The following is a 20,490-nucleotide window of genomic DNA, read 5'->3' on the forward strand; positions in this document are numbered from 1 at the left end:
AAGCCCCACACAGCCGCCTGCTCACTCCCCCCACAGTGGGACTGAGAGAGAATTGGAAGGGTAAAAGTGAGAAAACTCGTGGGTTGAGATAAAGACAAAGACAGTTTAATAGGTAAAGCAAAAGCCGAGCACGCAAGCAAAGCAAAACAAGGAATCCATTCACTCCTTCCCATGGGCAGGCAGGTGTTCAGCCACCTCCAGGAAAGCAGGGCTCCATCACGCGTAACGGTGACTTGGGAAGACAAACGCCATCACTCCAAATGTCTCCACTCTGAATGTCTCCCCGCTCCTTCTTCATCCCCAGCTTTCCATGCTGAGCATGACATTGTATGGTATGGAATAGCCCCTTGGTCAGTTGGGGTCAGCTGTCCCAGCCGTGTCCCCTCCCAGCTTCTTGTGCACCCCCAGCCCACTCGCTGAGAAGCAGAAAAGGCCTTGACTGTGTGTAAGCACTGCTCAGCAATAATGAAACCATCCCTGTGTTATCAACACTGTTTCCAGCACAAATCCAAAGCATAGCCTCATACTAGCTACTGTGAAGAAAATTAACTCTATCCCAGTCAAAACGAGCACACTGACCACTCTGTAGAAGCAACAGAGACCCAAAGAAACAAATGAAATATTTGTTCTTTTGAAAAAAACAAATTGTATCTACTTCAGTCTCGCAGTCCAAGTTGGCTTTCCTGGATCTCTAAGTGCTGAGAGCCCTGAGGACACCATGTGTGCTGCAAGTCAAACACGCAGTCAAGCCAGCACGGCTCCACTGCATGGAGCAATTTCTCCTACACTTCCACAGGAGGAAAACATAGCAGAACTGGCTCTGCGGGAGCTTCATCTCCGCTGCTGGTGAGACACACCACAGATGGGCCAGCAAACACTTCCCCTGCTCAGGAGGGCTGATGCTGCTGCGCTTACATCAATCCCAATATTGCAGTAGCTACAAAACCATCCATCTGCTTTGCTCATGGATAAGTAAAGACAATTCTTCTCCTCTATCCCAGAAAGGATATTAAATGCCCATATCAAATAAATGTGTGACAGAATTTAGAAGACAGTGTTGGGCATAGTATTAGTAGGTGCTATTTATCTCCCAGCATCCTCCAAAGACAGATTTAGGGTCCGATCAACCCCAGCAATACTATCACTCCAAAAAGGCTTGGTTATCTTCATCTCTGGTCTCAAAAGGCCATAATTTGGTGCCTGTTTATTTTAGTTTTGTGTCTGTGTAATTAGCCTGTTAGGAGCTTACATAGAATAGAAAACTCACAATGTAAAAAAGTTTCCTGCTGGGATTTGAAGATTTCTCCTGGGGTTAGAATACCCCCCAGCCCACCAGGGAGGGCTTCCTGCCTCAGACAGCCTGAATGATCTGGTTTGAGCTTGGCCAAGCATTGGAGCAGTCATTAGCTGCCTCTGCTTATAGACTAGGCAGGCATAACCTGACTTGGCCAAGCCCTGAACATTGCCATAGCCAAAGCAGAAGTGGCAGCCCAGCGTGTGCAAAACTTCTACCCAACTGAGATAGAACAAGGCATGCTCAAGGAGAAGTCTGACTCTCAACAGGCCCAAGGAGAGGGCTGGGGTACAGGACCAAGTATGGGACCTCCAGTCCAGCACTTTTTCCATCATGCAACCCAAAGACACTGGGTGTTCACAAACAGGGATACCAAATGTTTTCACAGCACCTAAGCACACTGTACCAGGGTAGCTGCAGAACAGCGGAGTATGCCTACAGTGTATGAACCAGTTTTGGAGTTGGAATTAGCACTGAAAAAATGCCTTTCCAGTGAAGGTCTCTGGCAGCAGCCAGGCACTGGGGAGAGTGCCTGAACCCAAAAGGTCCCAGAGGAGCACAGAACAGTATTTATTAAGGGAAAAGTTGAATAATGAAAGAAAACAACACAGAAACAATGGTCCTTCAAATCTTTTTCCTACTTAACATCCAAAAATAAAAAGATGTGACAAAGCTAAAAAAGATCTTTGCCTTCTTACTAAGGAGACACAGCTCCACATTTTGTACTTTTCTGCCTGGCTGGAAATAGACCCTAAGCAGCAGGTACTGACTGTTTGTTTCAGAAGATTATTTCAGCATCAGAAAGATTTTGCCTGTTACTATTTTGTGTCAGTCTACAGGCACATCCCCTTAGACTACACACATTCTTGTCATCTGACAACTTTACCTCCTACAAACCATCCAGTTTCTTTCCCAGGTTCTCAACAAACCAAGCAGCATTTGACAGGAAAGCCCAGCTGCAACTTTCCAACATGCAATTTGAAACAGAAAACAGAATTGAAAATGTTTGTCATGTTTCAAGCCATAAAGACTTCGGAAAAGTCAGGCATGGGTGGAATTGAAGGAGACCGAGCAAGACCAAAGATAACTCTCACACATCACTGAAAAAAAGCCACTGTCCCAGTCCCACCACTCAAAACACAGAGGACTTTTGAGATTTTCAGAAGGGGATTAGAAAGGAGAAGAAGGATCTACAGCTGTAGACACTGCTGTATCTCTAAGGAAGGAAGACACAGAGTTTATCACAGCATGTTGGTAGACCTAACCCACTCACTTTGTACAAGCCTTCCTATGCCGCTGCATTCCACAGGTCACAAACAGCCCTCTCCTCTGTGGAAGAGCCAGACAGCCCTTCAAATGGGTGAGCGTGCATCTCTTCTCCATCCCTTCCCAGCATTAGGTGACATTTTTAAGCCTTTACAAAATATATTTTAAGCTAAGGATTCTCAAATATATTTATGCTTTAATTACTCACCATGACAGCCTTGTCGCACACGTTAAGCTGTGGCTCCCCTGGCACCATGGTCGCTTTGTGCTGCTGGACAACAACAGATATTCGCTCCATAGCCCTTTGGTATTCATCGCTGGCAAAACTAGAACGTGAAAAAAATACAGATGTTATTAGTGGGGCTTCATACACGGCATCATTACAGCGTCCACGTCACTAAGCTAGGTCAGAAGACTTTTCCTGGGCCATAGCAAAGGAGAAGTGTATGTAAACATGCAGTTGACACTAATTGCCCGCAGGTCCGTAGGGGAATGAAACATCTGGGCTGACAGAGTCCAGCCTGGCTGGGCCTGGAGGCTGCAGGTCTGAGTTGCTCTGCTTAGGGCAGCAAGGATGGCAGATGGCTTGCCCTCCCCAGCAAAGCAGCACGTGGCTCCTGGCAGATCATCTCAGCATGGGGCTTCAGCTTTCAAAACTGCTAGTCCCAGCAGCCCCAAATGTGTCGCTTTGTAGTCGGGCAGATAGGCTGCAAGCTCGTGTTGATTCCCGAGGGGGATCTTGTTGGCAAAGGTGGCATGTACAAAGAAGGGTGCTTCTGGGGTTGTCCTTGAGCTGTGCCTTAAATGATTAGCAAGGGAGACTTCCCAGACACAGGACAAACACCTTGCCAGACACGTTAGTACATAAACAAGTTTGCCGAGGCGATCCTTCCAGTGTGTCACCCAAGAGGTCACCCAGCTCTCTGCACGTTCATCCTCCTCTCTTTCAAGTGCTTTTCTGCACACGTGCATCACGCAGAGGCATTTATAGTAGGGAAACGAAGGTAATGTCAACACTTTGTTTTTCAAGCGTGTTCTCAAGCTAAGGGTTTCAAATACAACCGTTGGCTAGTAAAACTTCACAATCACCAAGTAAGATGAACTAATATTATGCAAACAGGAAGATGGAGAAGAAGAATAGAAGTGACTTGTCCAAGACAAGAATACCTCCTCCATTTCGCAACATCCACCCTGGGGTTCTGCCCCATCTACATTCTTCCATTACAGCTTTATTATTCCAAGCTGGGACCCATCTGTCATCCTCCAAGCCCTCATACAGGGTTATAAATTACCAGATTTTTATCCACCCGATTACTCCAGTAGGTACTTGTTTAAGTGGTTCAGGGTGTACTTCACTAATACTTCAAGTATATCTAAAATGGAGGATTACTACCCAATGATCTCATTTTGCCCATCATGTTAAGAGTCACTTAAAAAACAGAGAGCGGCAAATTGCTTCTGAAGATAAAAGAAACAATGCAGCTTGGTCCTGACCTCAGGCTCCCTTTGCTTACAGTCCAAGCTGGCCACCAGCCCCACACTCCAGCTAATTTCCTTCTTTGAAAAACAATCACATTTCGAAGCCCAGTAATGTGCCAACAGTTTCCAGTAAACCCTATAAATATCACATCTCGGCAACCATCCAGAGAGAAGCTGATTGTGGGGATGGGCCTGAGCTTTGCTGATAGAGAACCGGAAGGGAATTGGAAATGACAAGCTCGAGCAAACTAATCTGTTGCTCTCACACCCAGCTAGCTGTATCCTGGTGGAGAGGCTATCACCGGGACCGGCTGTGTGATCTGTACGGACCACCCTGAAATTCAGACTATTCTTGCAAAGCTCCCGAATTCGCTTGCTCCTCTCCCCACGCATCCCACCTTAGCTTTCGCAGCAGCCAGCTGCTTACTCCTGCACTGCCCCAAAGACTCTGCTGAAAATGGCAGGACGGACAGAAGTTTGGGAGCTGCCAAAGACCATCATCTCTGACTCACACCCTGATGAGGACACTCAAGGCAGCAATCACTTGACTCTGAGTCTTGCATCCCAGTGGCACAATGGCCTTTCAGTTTGGCGAGATTTTATCTGGAAGCCTTCTGGTCACATTTCAAGCGCAGAAGATTGCCAGCCCGGCAGCATGCTTGAAAAAAATCAAAACAGATTTTTAAAAGAGGCAGAGAGGGTTTAAAGCTAACCTGTGTTGACAAGCAGAGGACAGCGAACACGGGAGAGCCTGTACACGGAGAGAAAACGCTGCAGAGACAAACACACTCAGGGATGCTGCCTAAAACCGCAGGCGAGGACCAGGGAGGCACACAGCGTGTTGGACATCTGAGCTGGAGACTGGATGAAATTGGGGAGCCAGAAACATTTTAAAGCCTACATACTCTAGTGATGGAAACGGAGGTGAAACACAGCTTAGGGAGACACGTGTATTTCAGTGGTTTAGATTTCTAACGCACCTATTGTGCCAGGATTTGAAAGCTCTTCCAAACCCGAGCTAATCACACTTCATTAAGATCCTCGCATGAAGGATTAATAGGAATTAATACATATTTTAATCAATTGTTAGAGTCTAACAGATACACTAGATATCAGACCATTTGATGCCTCCTACTGCTGCTCTTGTAACTCTCTATCTAATGTGTTTATTTCTGTCACATACTTGTGTCATCTCTCCAGCATTTAACATCTTCTTTTGGAAGTGGACCCATAAGATAAAATGTTGCTGCTAACTAATTAAGCTCCACAGCGTCTTTGCAAATATTTAAGTGCTAAAGAGATAGCCCAATTTCATCCATCGAAATGACTTTTCATACATAGGATTCCAAATTAGCTATAATCTGGACAGACCAGTGGAAAACACAGCTGTGGTCTGGATGAAAGATAAACAATATGTTGTCATGACTGCTGCTTTTTGCTCCAAATATGCCAGTCCTGTTGCAATGAAAAAAATCTTTTTGCTATAATCTTAACTGCTGCATTTATCCACGGCATTGTTGCTCATTAGCAACCTAAGACACGTGAATGCCGCAGTGTAACAAAGTAGGCTCGAGTCATTTAAATCATCTTCTTGCTTTAATTCCCATGTTCAGGACACTCCTGGCTTTTTCAGCTAGCTCAGCAGTGACAGGCAATCTTGGCCTAACCTCAGCTCCTGGTGGTTTTGAACTGCTCTCCTCTGCAGCTTCTACACTTTTAGATTATTTCAGCATTTAGCGCAGGCTGAATGACTTCCTCAAAGCACGATAGAAACGGCTTGGCACATATAAAACCTCACACTTCTCACATAAGTACAAAGCTGGCTAAAGCTAAAGAACGTGTATAGATTATGCTCCAAGTCATACTGCTAACCTATAAACCTTGTCTCAGTAGGGCTTAACATGCTCTTAAGCTGGCTAAACCTGTTGACACTAGCTTAAAACATATCCGATTGCAGCTGTCTTCCTTGTGTTGAAGTACACGACAGCGACGGACCTCGAGCGCTGTAAGGCGTCATTCATTACTGGAAGATCATCACAGATCGTCTTCAGATGCCTCAGTTGAACACATGAACTATCTTCCTCATCCAGACGTGTGTCAAGTCTCCATGCATGGCAGGGGACTGCAATGCCTGCAGGATGGCACCAGCGCCGGGGCTGGCATTCACGTGAAGCTGGAGCCACGCAGAGACAAAGCCGTGCTGGTGGTGGGGGTTGGCTTCCCCGTCTTGGCCCCACGGAGATCCCCATTCCTCACTCTGATGAGCTCAGGTTTTGCTCAGACAGATTTGTTTAGCTCCACAAAGCGCACCGAGATCCAATATCCATGCAGCGATTTGTAAAGTATTTACTGACTGCGTATGGGGGGTTAAAACTGTCTCCAGCCCTCTGCAAGAAGTGCATTTTGAGACAAAATCTACAAGAGAAGAGTGCCTTTAATCTGTGTGTAAGATGGGGATAATTACTTCACGGTAATCAGTCTGAGTTGTTAATGGAGCTGGGAACCTCTCTTACTCTTAGATGGAGTCCCATCATTTCCCTGAATGCGTATGCAGGACTGGGCTGCGAGGGCAGGACTTGCTACATTCTCTGTTCCAAAAACCCATGATATTATCTATACAGGTGTTTGGGCATTATTGTCTGCAGGAAGATCCAGACCTTGCTGCCTCCGGGGCATGCTGCATTTTGTATTCTAGTTCAACAATCCTGCAGAAGGAGAGCTGGGAATAGCACTAGAAGAATGAGAGGGTGAGCAGGTGGTGTTGTGAGGAGTTTGCTAAAAGAGATCCCCCAGCGTACATGAAATTATTCCACGCTCAGAATGAGGGAACGGAGTGGACAAAGTCCAGGGTCATTACACTAATTGACACTTTACCTCCTGGAAGTCTCTGGAGATCCAATCAGGGCTGGATTGCAAGCGCCGGGTCCCAGGCACAGGTGTGGCCCGAGCTTCCTTCATTTAGTGTAATTGTGCCTTAGCAATCTGTTCCCATCTCCTCCTTCTCCAAACAACTCCAGTCCAACCTGCTCCGCTGTTAACCCCACCATGCCCTACACTGAAATTCAGGTTTGGAAGAAGGAGGGTTTGTCTCACACGCTGCCTTCGGTGTTAGAGCTCCGGTTTAATCTTGCAGTCGTCAGAATCTTTCGCCTTCAGGTCTGCTAGCATCCTGAGCCGTAAGGAGAGGGCGATTCTCTACCATCATAAATACACCCTCAAATAGATCAGAACCAGAACAAATTAAAGAGCATTTTCAGCATTTTTTTTTTAAAATCTAGATCTTGATGTTTTCTACCTCTTGCTGATGATTCATATATGGGCACAGCGCAGTATGTCTATCCTGGGAGTGACAGGACCATGTTATTATTGAGAGGAATGTAACAAAGTGGGTATTATATAGTGCACTTCATAGAAACCTGACAGCGGGCTCTTAATAGCAGCTTTCAGATTTATAGTGTGTTTTACCAGATGCACACGAAGTTATGGGAAGAGCATAAAACTTGGCTAACGTTTTGTATATTTTACTTCCTTCTCCACTGGAATTATTTTAATTAAAAACATTATTTTTAATTGTGAAATACACCCAGATTCAGGTAATTTGATTTTATCTGTTATCAGTGCTGTGAGGCTGCTCAGCACTGTAGTATCCAAGTCTTGATCTTGTCCTATTATTCAGTCTTCCTCAGTTCCTCTCGTCTATTATCAAGTTTATTTGCAATTTAAAGTCTGCACAGTACACGAGGCAGACAACAGGTTTGGGGCTCTGCTGCGGAAACACGGCAACTTGCAATTACTGGAAAGATCCACAGGGCCAAAGGAAAACAAAAAAGGAATCAAACAGAAGAACGCTGGGCTGCTAATACCCCAATTCACCTCTCTGGTCCAGCAGCATCTGCGGGGCCCCAGATACAAATATCCCACGCAGGGCATGTGGCCAGTTAGCCACACGAATACTTGGAGTATTGACGATGCCTCTCACTTGTGTGGATCCTCTGACGGTGTCCACAGCTTTCCTTGCAGCAAGATGTGATCCTGCTGATCCTCTACCTGGTCACCCAACGTCATGGAATTTGTAACTCCCCAGCTTCAAGAATCCTGGCTTTCTGCTGGATTTCATTGCGAGCGACCACAGCGTTCAAATGGCAGAGGGGATAAAGGCAGAGCGACTACGTAAAGCCTTAGTCTCCGCGTGAACAGGCGACAGAAGATAACAACTATCCATCTGATCCTCCTGCTAGTTGCTTCAGCGGCATTTCTGAATCATAATTTAAGCAATGTGTCCTTCAGGCTACTCTCTGAGGCTGTAGCACTGCCTGGACCTGTCTCTGAAGATGTCCATTTCAAACTGCATTTTGCATTTTTGAAACTGGTTCATATGGCTTTTTACTTCAATATTCCTTTTTATACAGCATCACTCTAGTCTAGACAGTTACTCATCAAAATACCTGCAGGCTGTTGGTCTGCCACGATTAAGGAGAAGTTACAGGTTGATCAGACGGTGTGCCACAATGCAGAGTGCTGATCCCGGACTGGGCAAAGAGCAGCTATCGATCGAGATGAGTTTGCCTCCGATCTTAGGCTAGCGACTCTCCTCCGCAGATGTATTTTTCTTCAGCCCTCTTCCCTCCAGAGCTGGCTGCGTACCGGCTGTCACGCCTGGCTTGCATACTTCTGACAACCTTTCTGCATCCAGCCCCTGCATGGTTGATGCTGGATGTTTTTTACTGGCATCGCTGAGGCTCTTTATCCACAGCTCTCCACAGTTTCCATAGCTTTAGTCTTCCTCAATGCCACCTCTCCTGTGGCAGCAGCTAATTTGCCCCTGCAATGCAGCTAGTGCCATTTCCTTCTTTTTCAAGAAGATGAGAAGTCAGCATCTCCCATGGGCAAGATTCTGGCTCTTTGTTAGACACGCTTTTTTCCCCCGCTTTGCACCTTCTCTCTTTTCCCACAGTGAGGTTTCTGACCTGATCAGTAAGGTGAGACTGGCAACTTTTCTATCAGATCCTTTCCCCTTTAGCTTCCCTTCAGGAGCTTCTTCCCTTCTTTTCTGGCTCCATAACCAGCGCAATTACCTCTCTGATGATTTCCTGCATTTTCCATCTGCTCGAAATAGGCACTTGTGAGCTCTCTTGTTAATTAATGTGTTCTAAAATCATTATGTTCATCAACCAAGCCTTATCACTTCAATTTTTTTCCATAACAGTAAAAGCTATTGCCCTAAGTAAAACACAGGTATTTTGACGTTCAAATTTTAGTAAACTCAGCTTTGAACAGAGGCTAATCGCTTAAAGCAGAATCGCTGCTAACCTGGAGTATCAACAACGCAGGAGCACGCTGTACTTACTTGTTATTAAGGCTTTGCACCTCTGGCTCTGAGGTGCAAACTGACAGAATTTCAGAGATTTCTGTTATAAATTCTTTTTGCAGCTTTGGCGTCACTCTCAAACACTCTCTCTACTTCAGTCTGCACTGGGTATTTTGTTAACTGTATTTTAAGCTGTGCCAGCTTTTGCTATATATTATTACTTATGTTCTTCCTCACTGGCAATGCAGTATTTTAGTAAAGGCGTGTATAAACAGTAATCTGTGACTTGGGTAATAAAACTGACAACTGGTTGTGAAGATGTTACCAACAGATAATTTTACTGCATTTGTCACACATGGTTTGAATGGAGAAACAAGTTCCTGATGTGGTACTTAGCGGACACACAATACCCCAAACATAACAGAATTTAGTAAAGAAAAAGACCTATCAGATCTTGTAGTTCTGCATTCTGATAAATTTGGTGACAAAGGCACCCCACAGTTTGAGTGGTTTTATACGAAGCAAAAACCCCCATTAATGGCATCTAGGGAGGAAACAAAATACTGCCTGGACTTAGAGAAATGCTTCTGCTTTGTGTGCTGCCTAACACACAATCTTATTTCTGTTTTAAAGTTGAGGGCTATAAAAAAAGAGGTATCTTCTATCCCACAGCCTACACAGATCTAATCAATCTCTTGGATGACAAAAGACACAAACGGTTCACTTCTCACTACACAAGGACCAGATAACAAGGTAACTCTTAAGTGCAGTTACATTACCATTTTTGGCTACCGAAAGAAAGATTATTTACCAGTAACCACACTTCTTTGAAATATATTGCCCATATATACCCTGGTATTGCAGGTGTTCTTATTACAAGCACCTCTCCAGATGCCAATTTTGCCTCATCAGTACCTGCAGGCATGTTCATGCCCTACCTCATCCTGCAGCCATATAAATGTTGAGCTTGTCCTATGGTGCCAAGCTTCGCTCAATGCTAGGACCCCAGAGTCCTGCAGTTCTCAGGAGAGTCCTCCTCTTTCCAGGAGAGAGGGGGATAAGAGCTTGGTAGTGAACTGACGCTAGTGCTGAGCATGTCAGTCCTGAAGGTCAACTACAGTACAGGGATCTTGCTCCATCCAGCCCACTGATGTGATGATGTAAATATGCCATCACCTGGGCAAGCTCAGGCAGCGTGAGAACTCGTAACACGCATTTGGCACTGATATGAGTCCCAGCTAACAAAATGCAAAGTCTGTGAGGCTCTTGGATTGCCGGGGTGAAGTTCCAGTCCGGGCTGAGAAACATCAGTAATTATCTTTCAAGGCGAAGGATGCAAACACAACTCTGTCTCTTAGCAGACGCTGGGGTACAGGAGGTGGTCCAGCCAAACCCAGAGGGGCAATAGCACCAAGGAACAGTCACAGCCCTGTTGGGAGGGTCTGTTCCTAGAGTCAGACATGCGGAGGGATGCATGCACAGCCTTACATGAAGGGGAACACAAGTGCAGGGTGCCATATGGCTCAGAACTGCCAGACGTGTCCTCAACATGATGACAGGACCTGCCTGTAATTGCCTGACCAGTTTTTCCACTGCATGAAAAGTGCTCCTGTGGGAGATAAGCTTTTGCTGAATATTGTTTCCAGGCAGGCTCCAGGAAATCCAGTGAACTGTGTCAGGAAGAGGAAGGACTTGTCCTGCTTCACCACAAAACCCAGGAATTGAAAACTTCACATGCTGTCTCTAGATCGTGAAGGACTTGCACCTTCAGTGATCCCTTCAGCAGCCAGCTCTCCAATGAAGACTGAAAAGGCGAATCCCCGTGTTCTGAGATGAACTGAAATCGTGGCCTTGAAAAAGTTTCTTAGTGTCGTGCAGTACCTTGTGTGCACAATGTCACGACCCAAAGACATTTCAGATGAGACTGCCTGAACATAAGCACCCTGCAAGTCAAGAGTGTTGCCGCAGTTGACTGAGCTGACTGATTTCTAGGATGCCCTGGCTCTGAGAACCCCTAGGATCCTAGAGGGAGCCCAAATATATAAGCAGTAAACCTCTCTGCAGGTGCACGTGATGCCTGGCCTTCAGGCACAGCAATGAAACCTCTTACTGGTGGTTTTGCATGTGACCCTGCTCCAAACTAATGCAAATCAAGAGATACAACAGATAATGAAAATAATTTTAGGGAAAAGAACAGGCTGCACTAAAATAAGGAATAAATGAAATAAAAAATGAACAAGAGCAGGCAGAGAGAACAGGGCATCAGTGTGCCATGCTGCTCCTTCACAGCAGCAGAAAAACTAATAAAATCCAGTACAGATTGAACAAAGTGAAGCGGTAAAAGTAAATTACATAAAAGAGGAAAAGGTACCAATAAAACAGGGGTGCGACACAAATTTTTTCAAATGCTTTGGCAACATAATGGTATGCCAGAAGAGCCAAGCTGGTGAAAGAGCTATATCATACACCCTGTTCCTCCAGGGCTGCAGGAGGATGAACAGAGGAGCGTGGCCAACACGGACTGCGAACAGACACAAACCTCGGGCTGGAGCACAAGCGATACGAGCACACCCAGCATGTACGGACAGACAGATGCACGCTTGGAGGAGAATGCTGGATTCCCTTCTGAGAAACATTAGTGTCGGGACTCCCAACAGGCTGTCTGCCAAGGGGGATAATTAAGCTAAATAAAAATACACAACAGTAACAGCTCCACAAATGAGGATAATTTAATTACCACATTCGATATAGGAGACCCACTTCCCATGAGTTTTCCATTGTGACCAGAGAGGAGACAATAGCAACAGAACGTGCTGCAGAAAGGACGATTCATTTACTAAAAAGAAGCTTTCTGTCAGGGTCTGCATATTAAACAACATCACAGCTTTCCATAATCGTGTCATAATCTTGCCATAAAATTCAAGCAAAGCAACAGCTTGTGAGTGTCCAAAAAAATCAATGGAACCATATGAGAAATGACTGCAGATGTAGCACTGGAATTTATTTCAATGCTCAATCCATGGTGGTGGTAAGGAACATCTAAATAACAGGGAAGCAGGTGTCCTGCAAACGCCTCTTAGGGAAGAGCTCCTCTCCCTCAAACTCAGAGGAAACACAAACAGTAGGCACACTACAGTTCACTTAATACTACCCATTTGTCTGGTTTTTTGAAAAAGAGGTCATTTCTATCCACTCATCTTCCTAAAATAAAATAGTTGTTAAACCGAACAGGGCATAGTCTCACTCAGGGCATGAGTGAAACCCAGTAGCGTAGTTTCACTGAGCTGAATTTAAAATACAAGAGCTGCAGATTTGCTTTATTCATTAGTACTGAAATGCAATAGAAAGCGAGAGCTAACGTGCTGGGCTTCTGAAGAGCTTTATACGCTGCGTAATGCACCTCTAGGGTGCTTGTCTGTTAAGTGAGAGAGAAGTGAAAATATTTTTCCTCCCCTTCTCTCTCTAGTGAAAACACTTAGTGGACAGCACAGGCTCAGTTCTTTTGAAAGTAATGGAGCGAGTGTATCCACTCAATTATTTAAAACAGTTGAGTAATTGCAGTCCTGTCAGTTCAGAAAACATCTCTCTGTTAAAGCTGCTGCACAAAACCATTTCTGTGCAGGCAGTCACAGTAGCACTACTTTTCTCTTTATTTATTTCCACATTCTCCGAGTCGGAGCCACTGGCAAGGGATGAGGCTGCGTGCCCCCGTTTGCAGCTAGTTTTGCCTCAGGGTAAAACTCAGTCAGCAGAAGAAAGGAGGAAGGGAGGGAGGTGGGGGACACCTTGGGAGCTTTTTTGGAGGTGGCAGGTTTATATGTGGGCTGTGCTGGCTGATGACTACATAAATCCTTACAGAAATCTCTGAGGGTATGGTGTGTGCCGGAGATAAATATTACAATAGTAGGCTTACAGGAAAATGGATTCAGACAGCCAGGAGAGTCCAAGGAGGGAACAGGACTGGGCAGAAATTCCTCTTGCTAAAGACCCTCTGGAGAAGCTCCTTTAGCAGGGGCTAGGAGATCGGAAGGTTACCACGTTTGCCTTCCACAGATTCCAATGCACAGAGGAAAAACATGGCAGAGTATGCAAAGATCACTAGACGTTTCTTCCAACTAGACGATTCCACAACTGCCCTGCTGTGCTGTCCTGTGCTGCCCAAAAGTGTGCCTTTTGCCTCCTCCATCAGGGATTGTAGGACAGAGAACAAGAACCACCAGACTGACGAGTCGAGCCACGGACATGTGCATATCCATCTAGCTTGACCATTTGAAAACCAAGGTTTGTTCTTTTCTCTTTACTACTCTCACCAGTAACAGCTTTCTGGGAGGGTTTTCAAGCAGATTGCAAGAAGCAGCTACCAAGGCAAATGAATTATATAAAGCACGCGCTGACAGTGCTGAGTTTTCACATCTTCGTTAACTGGCTTACCTTAATGGGTACTTCTCTCCAGGGTCCCTCCCTAGGTGGAAAAGCAGCGGCAGGGTAGTGTGCTCTTCCTGTGTATGTGTTGTCACTCCAGAGACATTCTGCCCAGGACAGAAATCAATGCCCTGCCGTGAACAGGAGAGAGGTCGTCAAGGGTGAAGCAGGGGAGGGAGCAAAATTTTAGCCGATGCCACTTTCTTCAGCATCTTGTTCCAATATACCCACAAACCCCAGAATTATTTTAAACTGAGAGTCCGCTTCAGTCTGCAAAATGGATTCTGATCTGATAGGGTAAAATAAGGTGACAATGTTGGCATTGCACTGACATAAAAGCTGGAGCAGGCCTTACATTTTTGCCTTATAAAAATATAATCTCTATAAAATATTCATTAAAATGAAATGGCAAAACAAAAGACAGAGGTGAAATCATTTAATCATAAGAATTCTGCATGTGGAAAGTATCTTCTCTCTTTGATTTCTACGGCTTTGAAATACAGAGAGAGGATCGGATCACTTGGCAGTTCTGATCAAAAAGCAACAGTCCCACAGGAAACATCCAGCCAAACCAAGGGGCATCACCCTGAGAAGCAATGGGCATCTGCTAGCCTCACTGAAAAGTCAGCTTGCCAGCACCTGACACCAGACTTGAAGGATCTGTTTCACTGAAGAACGAAGCAAATCTGGTTAATTTTAAAGAAATAGGTGCAGTTGTTGATCAGATTTATAGCGTCTCACCTGAGGCACTCACCTGGGAATGAGAGTGGGGCTGGAAGAACTGTATTAAGTCTGGAGACATTCCTGCCACTAACGTTCAAGTCTAGAGGGTCAGAAGCCGGGATTTCCCCAGCAGCAGCGGTGGGTATGGAGGGCACAGGTACTAGGACTCTCCCTTTGCTAGCAGCAACGGGTTAAAGTGCTCGCTGGCCACTGAGGGACAGAGCGAGCTGCCTGCTCGCAAGTCCAGAGCGGCGAGCTCTCTGCGTCTGCCCTTGCACGCCGTGCCAGGCTGCCTGTCCCGAAGCCCAGCCGGTTATTAGCCAGGTGTCGAGCTCCCTAATCACCTAGAGCCTGGCCTGCAGTCTTGAGGGCTAACAGAACCTATTTAAGCCCTGGGAACAGCAAAAAATGCAAAGCACCAATTTCACTGAACAGCAAATAAAGCAGGGGGCCCCATAGACCAGCAAGGACTAGCACCAAATGGACTTGTTAAAGCTCGGTTTTACAATTCCAGCTAACACGCTGCGCTCCTTACAATACCTCAAAATGCCCCGAGACACAGACAGAGACATGGAGAGAAGGTAAATGGGAATATTTCAATGGAGGTGGGAAAGCAGCTGTAGCATTTGCTTATAAAACAAACAAACTGAAAAGGCTCTCTACAGATGTTGGTAGGGTTTGATTGGCAAACAATTTTCTAAAAATATCCTGTGTTTTTAATGGACAGCTGGTCAGTGGAGCAGTTAATATTCTGCTTTTCAATAAAGCAAGAAGTTTAGAAGCCCATGAAATCCCATTTATCTGCACAGAGCTATAGATTCCTGAATCACTGACTGGAAAAATAAGAGAGTTGCTTGATAGGTTGTAGTGGCCTACCAATAATGGACTTTAAATGGATACAAAAACGATTGACCTTTCCACCTTGTGACGCCACAGGCCTCTGAAACACACAGTGAAAAATAGATTTTTTTTTTTTTTTTTTTTTTTTTTGGCTCAAAAGGAACAGTTAATGAAAAGGTATCAAAGCCTACATAACATCCAAATTATAATTTGGATGCAAATCAAACAAGCAATTTAATTAAGAGCCTGCTAATTGGTACAATGCTCTTCGGCTGCAAATGCTTTCGTTTGAAAGAGATTTTAGTCTCTTGGGTATTTGTTTATACATTGCTCTGTTTACATTTTATCTTTTGTTTCTTACAAAATCCTTGTAGCTGAGACTCCAGAAGGATGTAGGCCCAGGCTACATCCCAAAGACTCCTAGGAGAGAAAGTGCTGTGACAACTTGCCTGATGCCACTAGCCAAAAGCTATCTGTCTTTCTAATCTAAGCACTCAGTGCCCTCTTCAAAAGTAGTCTATTGGGGAAAAAAATAAAATAAGCAAAAAACCCCAACCAAAATCAAGCATACCGTTTTACGACATTGATAAATAACTCTCTTAAAATATGGCTGAAACCACCCTTTAAATTTCTAAGGCCTTTCAACTTTATCTCCACAAATAAAATTGACTATTACTACTTTTATGTACTGTGTGACTGCCAATATCCAACCCTACAGAGAGAGCTTAAAATATTTTCTACCTGCTCAACAAATGAGCAAAAAATAAGAGGTAAAATTATATCCTCACACCCCTGATCAAGGCATTGTCCAGCATCACAGTAAGTAATACACTACAGGTACAGGTAGAGGAGCCTAGTCTTCTGTCCCTTAACTTATCATCCACAGCTCTATGTCTTTTTTTTTTTTTTTTTTGTAAGTCAAAGCATTTTCAGTTGTCAGGATGGAAAGAGAAAAGTCAGCTATACCAGTGAACTGAAAGCCTGGGATCCCCAAGTCTGGACTGCTTTTCTTTTGGGGAGCAAAACCAGTATAAATGAAATCAGCTTGAGATTTGAGAAGTATTTAAAGACGAGACAATCCACGCTCTGAAGCATCTGGACAATGCCTCTGGTTGCTTGGAGAGAGTGCAAATTTGGTCACGCGTGGTGCTGGGAGCTGGGGCAGAAGGACACGCCAAAACTCCTTGTGTATGTCTTTGATGGGAGAGACGGAGCTGCCCTCCAGCTCTGCTACCCCAAGCAGGCTGCAGGACAACAGGCCTGGTGAGGAAGGGGACTCTCTTCTAGATGATAATTTTAAATCATGTCACCATTTTGGATCATTTCTTGCTCTTCATTAAACAAAACTTTTTTTTTTTTTCTTGTGAAAGCCTGAGCTGACAACATGCCCCATGGACCCCAAGAACACTGCAGGCTTTAACAATAAATGCAAATGTGCCAGGTTCTCAGCTGGAGCAAAAGCCACGTCATTCCAGGGCTGCAGAGAAGCTCTCCTCGTTTACGCTGATGAAGGACCAGCTTCAGCTCTGCTGGCACTGCCAAGAGGATGGCAACTTCATGCAAAAATAAAGCTATGTTATGTCGGAGAAGAGCAAAAAGGTAGCTATGCCTGCCCTACCCACCAGGATAACAAACCCCAAATCAGCTACCACTTCATCTGCTGTTATTTCCTTTAAGCTATTTATTTGGCAGACTGTTAATAACAATACGCAGGGGATCAATAGCCAGTTAAAGCACGTGCCTAATATTTTACTCTGCACACTATCCAAAGTAATTTGCATGTTTACAGGTAACACTGATCAAACAAAGTAGAAAGGTCACTCCCTGTGTTTAAGCAAATACTTGGATCTTTTCTCCTCAATTATAAAAGCATGAAAGCCAAACCAGAAGATCCTATCTAGAGCACGTCTGTGCCTTCTAAGGGAGCCCATAAAAGAGCATCAGATGGCAACCAGAAATAGCTCAGCTCCTGCACCCGGTCTCTTGCACAGGCACAGTGTTTTGCACCACTGCGCAGACCTGTTTGCGGTAGGAGAAATTCCAGCAATCCTTTTTTTTTAAAAAAAAACAAATACATTTCCTGAGCATCAGGTAAACCTTTCAGTGAGCACGTCTTTCTGCCCTTCTCCTCAGCAATGGTGTAACCTGGATTGTTTTTCCGTTCATAAGATCTAGCGGCTATTGGTTGCACAGTTTATGCTTTAATTTCCAGAGCAAATGGACCACAGATGCTATGTCAATACAGACATGAGACAAATACAGCCGGTTGCCAGTTTGGGCTCTCCGCCAAGTGATGGAATCACCACTTGTGTTAACGTAAGCCCTCTGGCAATTCGTCACCCTGGTGCTATCCCAGATCCTTCCGACTTGACAAGCGGCTGCAGATTTTGATAGTGGCGCAGCAAATCTGGGCTCTGTCTCCTGGTCATGTCTCGTCATTCTGCCACACAAAACCCAGAGCAGCAAAACTGTATTAATATTGGAAGGAGAAAAGAACAGCAGTTAATTAAAGCCAGGAATGTTGTTTCTTGCTGTTTGCCACAGCACGGGTAAGTGGCCGTTCTCACTCTCCTGGCAATTCCCAGCAAAAGCCTCCCAAACTGGAGCTCTGAATGACCAGACACCTGAAAGTGTGACCGCCAAGCTTCAACCCCGTTGAACAAAAATTGCTTCTAATGTGTTAACTGTCTGGAAGAGACCCCAGAAGATGGGCAGATCAGCAAGCCTCCAGCGGCTCTCAAGCAGAAGCGATCAATGGCTAGCTCATATGCTCAGAGGACCACAATCAAATGTCATTATTTGTGAGGTTCTACTTGACTTCACATCCCCCTTGCAGAAAAGGCTTTATCGATCCCTTCACGTTGAGGAGAAGGGCAATCAGACAGACTGCGGCAGGAATAACCCCTTTGGCATTTTACATTAAAACAATAGGGTCTTCTGGCAGGCACCTACACCAATCATTTAAAGACACAGGAGCTCTCATGAAAAACCACTGAAGACTACTAACAAGATACTAAGCTGACAGCAGAAAGGTTGATGTTATCAGCCACCCTCCAATGAACCAAAGGGCGTTTTCCACATTTTTTCTTAATTATTTTTTTCCCCTTCTTGCATCACTGCTCTTGGAGGGCACAAGAACTATTCTCTGCTGGATAGTCTCTGTGGCAGGCAGAGAGAAGGAAATCTCCTTTCTCCTGCTAGCTCATACTCCTGCCTCCTACACAGCATTAAACGAGGCGATTCCTGAAGGACCTGCTGGCTACTCAGATCCAAGAGAATAGCCATTTTTCCCCTTTCAGACCTCTCCTTCCAAACAAGGAAGATGAAATGTACCTCTCCCTTCAATCCAGTGGACAAAATAACCGATAGCAATGGGACTCTGAGCATTCGTATTTTAGGAATGGGAAGCTGTGCACCCAGCATCGTGGCTGTGGGCACCTGTAGCAATAAAACAGAAACGCCAAGTTCATATGCGTTATTTGAAATGCACTTTGCAATCCAGTTCAAATTTGGTAATGAACAAGCATGACTTACAGGCTAAAAGGATGGATGATGAGAGCAACAAGAACAGCATTTTACAGGAGACTTCCAGTAAAAGTCCTGCGTATCTTATGCCATACGAGAGAGGGAACTCCCCAGGTTTATCCTTATTTCTTACTTCTGCTCCAACACACAACACATGTGGCTGTTTTTATCACTGCTGATTTTTGCTACAAGAAGAAAGGTGGTCAATGACGGTGGAAGAGCTTATGCTCTGATATCCACCAGTTCGTGAGCAATAGGGACTCAGGTCTTGTGCAGGGTGAAGATTTCTCTCCCTCTACCAAACTATTCCGAAATCTTTACTATTTAAAAATATAAACATATTTTTCAAGTAAAGTTTCCCTTTCATCTACCTCTGTCCCATTTATCACCTCTTGAATGTCAGATATGTCAAACTATCTAAACATGAGCCACCTGTATGAAAGGAGATGGAAGCCAGGTAAACAGACCCAAATAAGCATCCTACGCAATCTACAGGAAAAATGTCCCACAGAGTGCTTACTCTCACTTGCTTCTGTTCAGCCAGCCTTCCCTTTATGCTTTCAAGAGACTAACCATTCAAGAATGCAAATTACCTAAGCAATCAAGTTAAGCCAGCAGAAAAGACAGCATCAAGATATCCTCCAGCCCTGAGAAAGACCACAAGAATTTATGAGAGGCGTCAGACTAGAAAAAAATTGCTTGGGGGTTAAAAAACAAATAAACAAACAAAAAATAGGAAGAACAGAACAGCACACTTCATCTTTGTGAAAGATGACAAGTTTTAATCCCAGGCCATAAGGCAGAGGATGCAGACCAGTAAGGGCATGTTAATGTCATGGGAGTCGAAGACGACTGTAAACCTGGGTACCGCTTGCATGGGATCTTTCCAGCGTAAATATTCCAAGTGCCATATGGAGAGAAGCATTCATATCCCTGTTATGCTTTCCTAGGCTTTGCTTTCTGTAAACTGCTTCTCTCTGGTACATTTTTATTTGTATATACATACTTTATTACTTAACTAACTTATACCACATTCAAACACATAGCTTTCCAGGTTAGAGGCCAAAATTGCACACATTCTTTCTAGATAATCCTGAAAGACATGGTCGTCCTAAGCAGACCCAGGACCTGCACCAATTTCACATTTTCCAATATCAACATGAAAATGTGGTTATGGCTGCTTTAATGGTATAATCTCATCTAAAAGTCAAACAAAAATGCACAAAGTGTGGATTAAAAACAGTGCAAGTTTTCTGTATCAATGATTTCCCACACTGTCAATTAACAAGGGAATTTTGAAAGTGAAAGGAGGTTTGGCTAAAACGTGCCATGTATCTGTCAAAATAATGAGATATTCAACTACCCATAAAACAAACCTCTTAAAAATTCGCAGACAGCTGTTGTGACACACCTGGCCAACTTCAGATCTCTTTCAAATGGATGACATGCCAACCAGATACATTTGTTTGTTCCAGGTCTGAGTTTGGACCTTCAGACATAGAGAGTTTCATATTTGAAAGTTTAATTAATCATCACATTGGATTCACAATAAGGTAAGGACCGACGCTAAAGATCATACAATTAACAAGGCCTCATTAGCTGAAGTTCTACGGGGATGGCAAATCAAACTTAT

At 44.6% G+C, this 20,490-nt stretch overlaps 1 protein-coding gene across 5 annotated transcripts in view; it reads right to left on the minus strand.

Annotated features, from left to right (window-relative positions):
• GALNS (galactosamine (N-acetyl)-6-sulfatase) overlaps positions 1-20,490 on the minus strand; it is a 52,817-nt gene that overhangs the window by 7,403 nt on the left and 24,924 nt on the right. For 4 of the 5 annotated variants that reach the window (XR_012776979.1, XR_012776978.1, XM_075511085.1 and 1 more), the window contains exons 12-13: positions 13,779-13,900; positions 2,769-2,886 (exon numbers count right to left, since the gene is read on the minus strand). Coding sequence is in view for 3 of the 5 variants with exons in the window: in XM_075511085.1 (XP_075367200.1) it covers positions 2,769-2,886; positions 13,779-13,900 (240 nt within the window). In the remaining 2 variants the exon portion in view is untranslated. Of the gene's footprint in view, positions 1-2,768; positions 2,887-9,501; positions 11,152-13,778; positions 13,901-20,490 lie in introns of those variants that run through there. The other variant, XM_075511087.1, reaches the window with a different exon arrangement.

The sequence above is a fragment of the Mycteria americana genome, chromosome 8, assembly GCF_035582795.1.
Source record: "Mycteria americana isolate JAX WOST 10 ecotype Jacksonville Zoo and Gardens chromosome 8, USCA_MyAme_1.0, whole genome shotgun sequence".
In the NCBI taxonomy this organism is placed as follows: Eukaryota; Metazoa; Chordata; class Aves; order Ciconiiformes; family Ciconiidae; genus Mycteria; species Mycteria americana.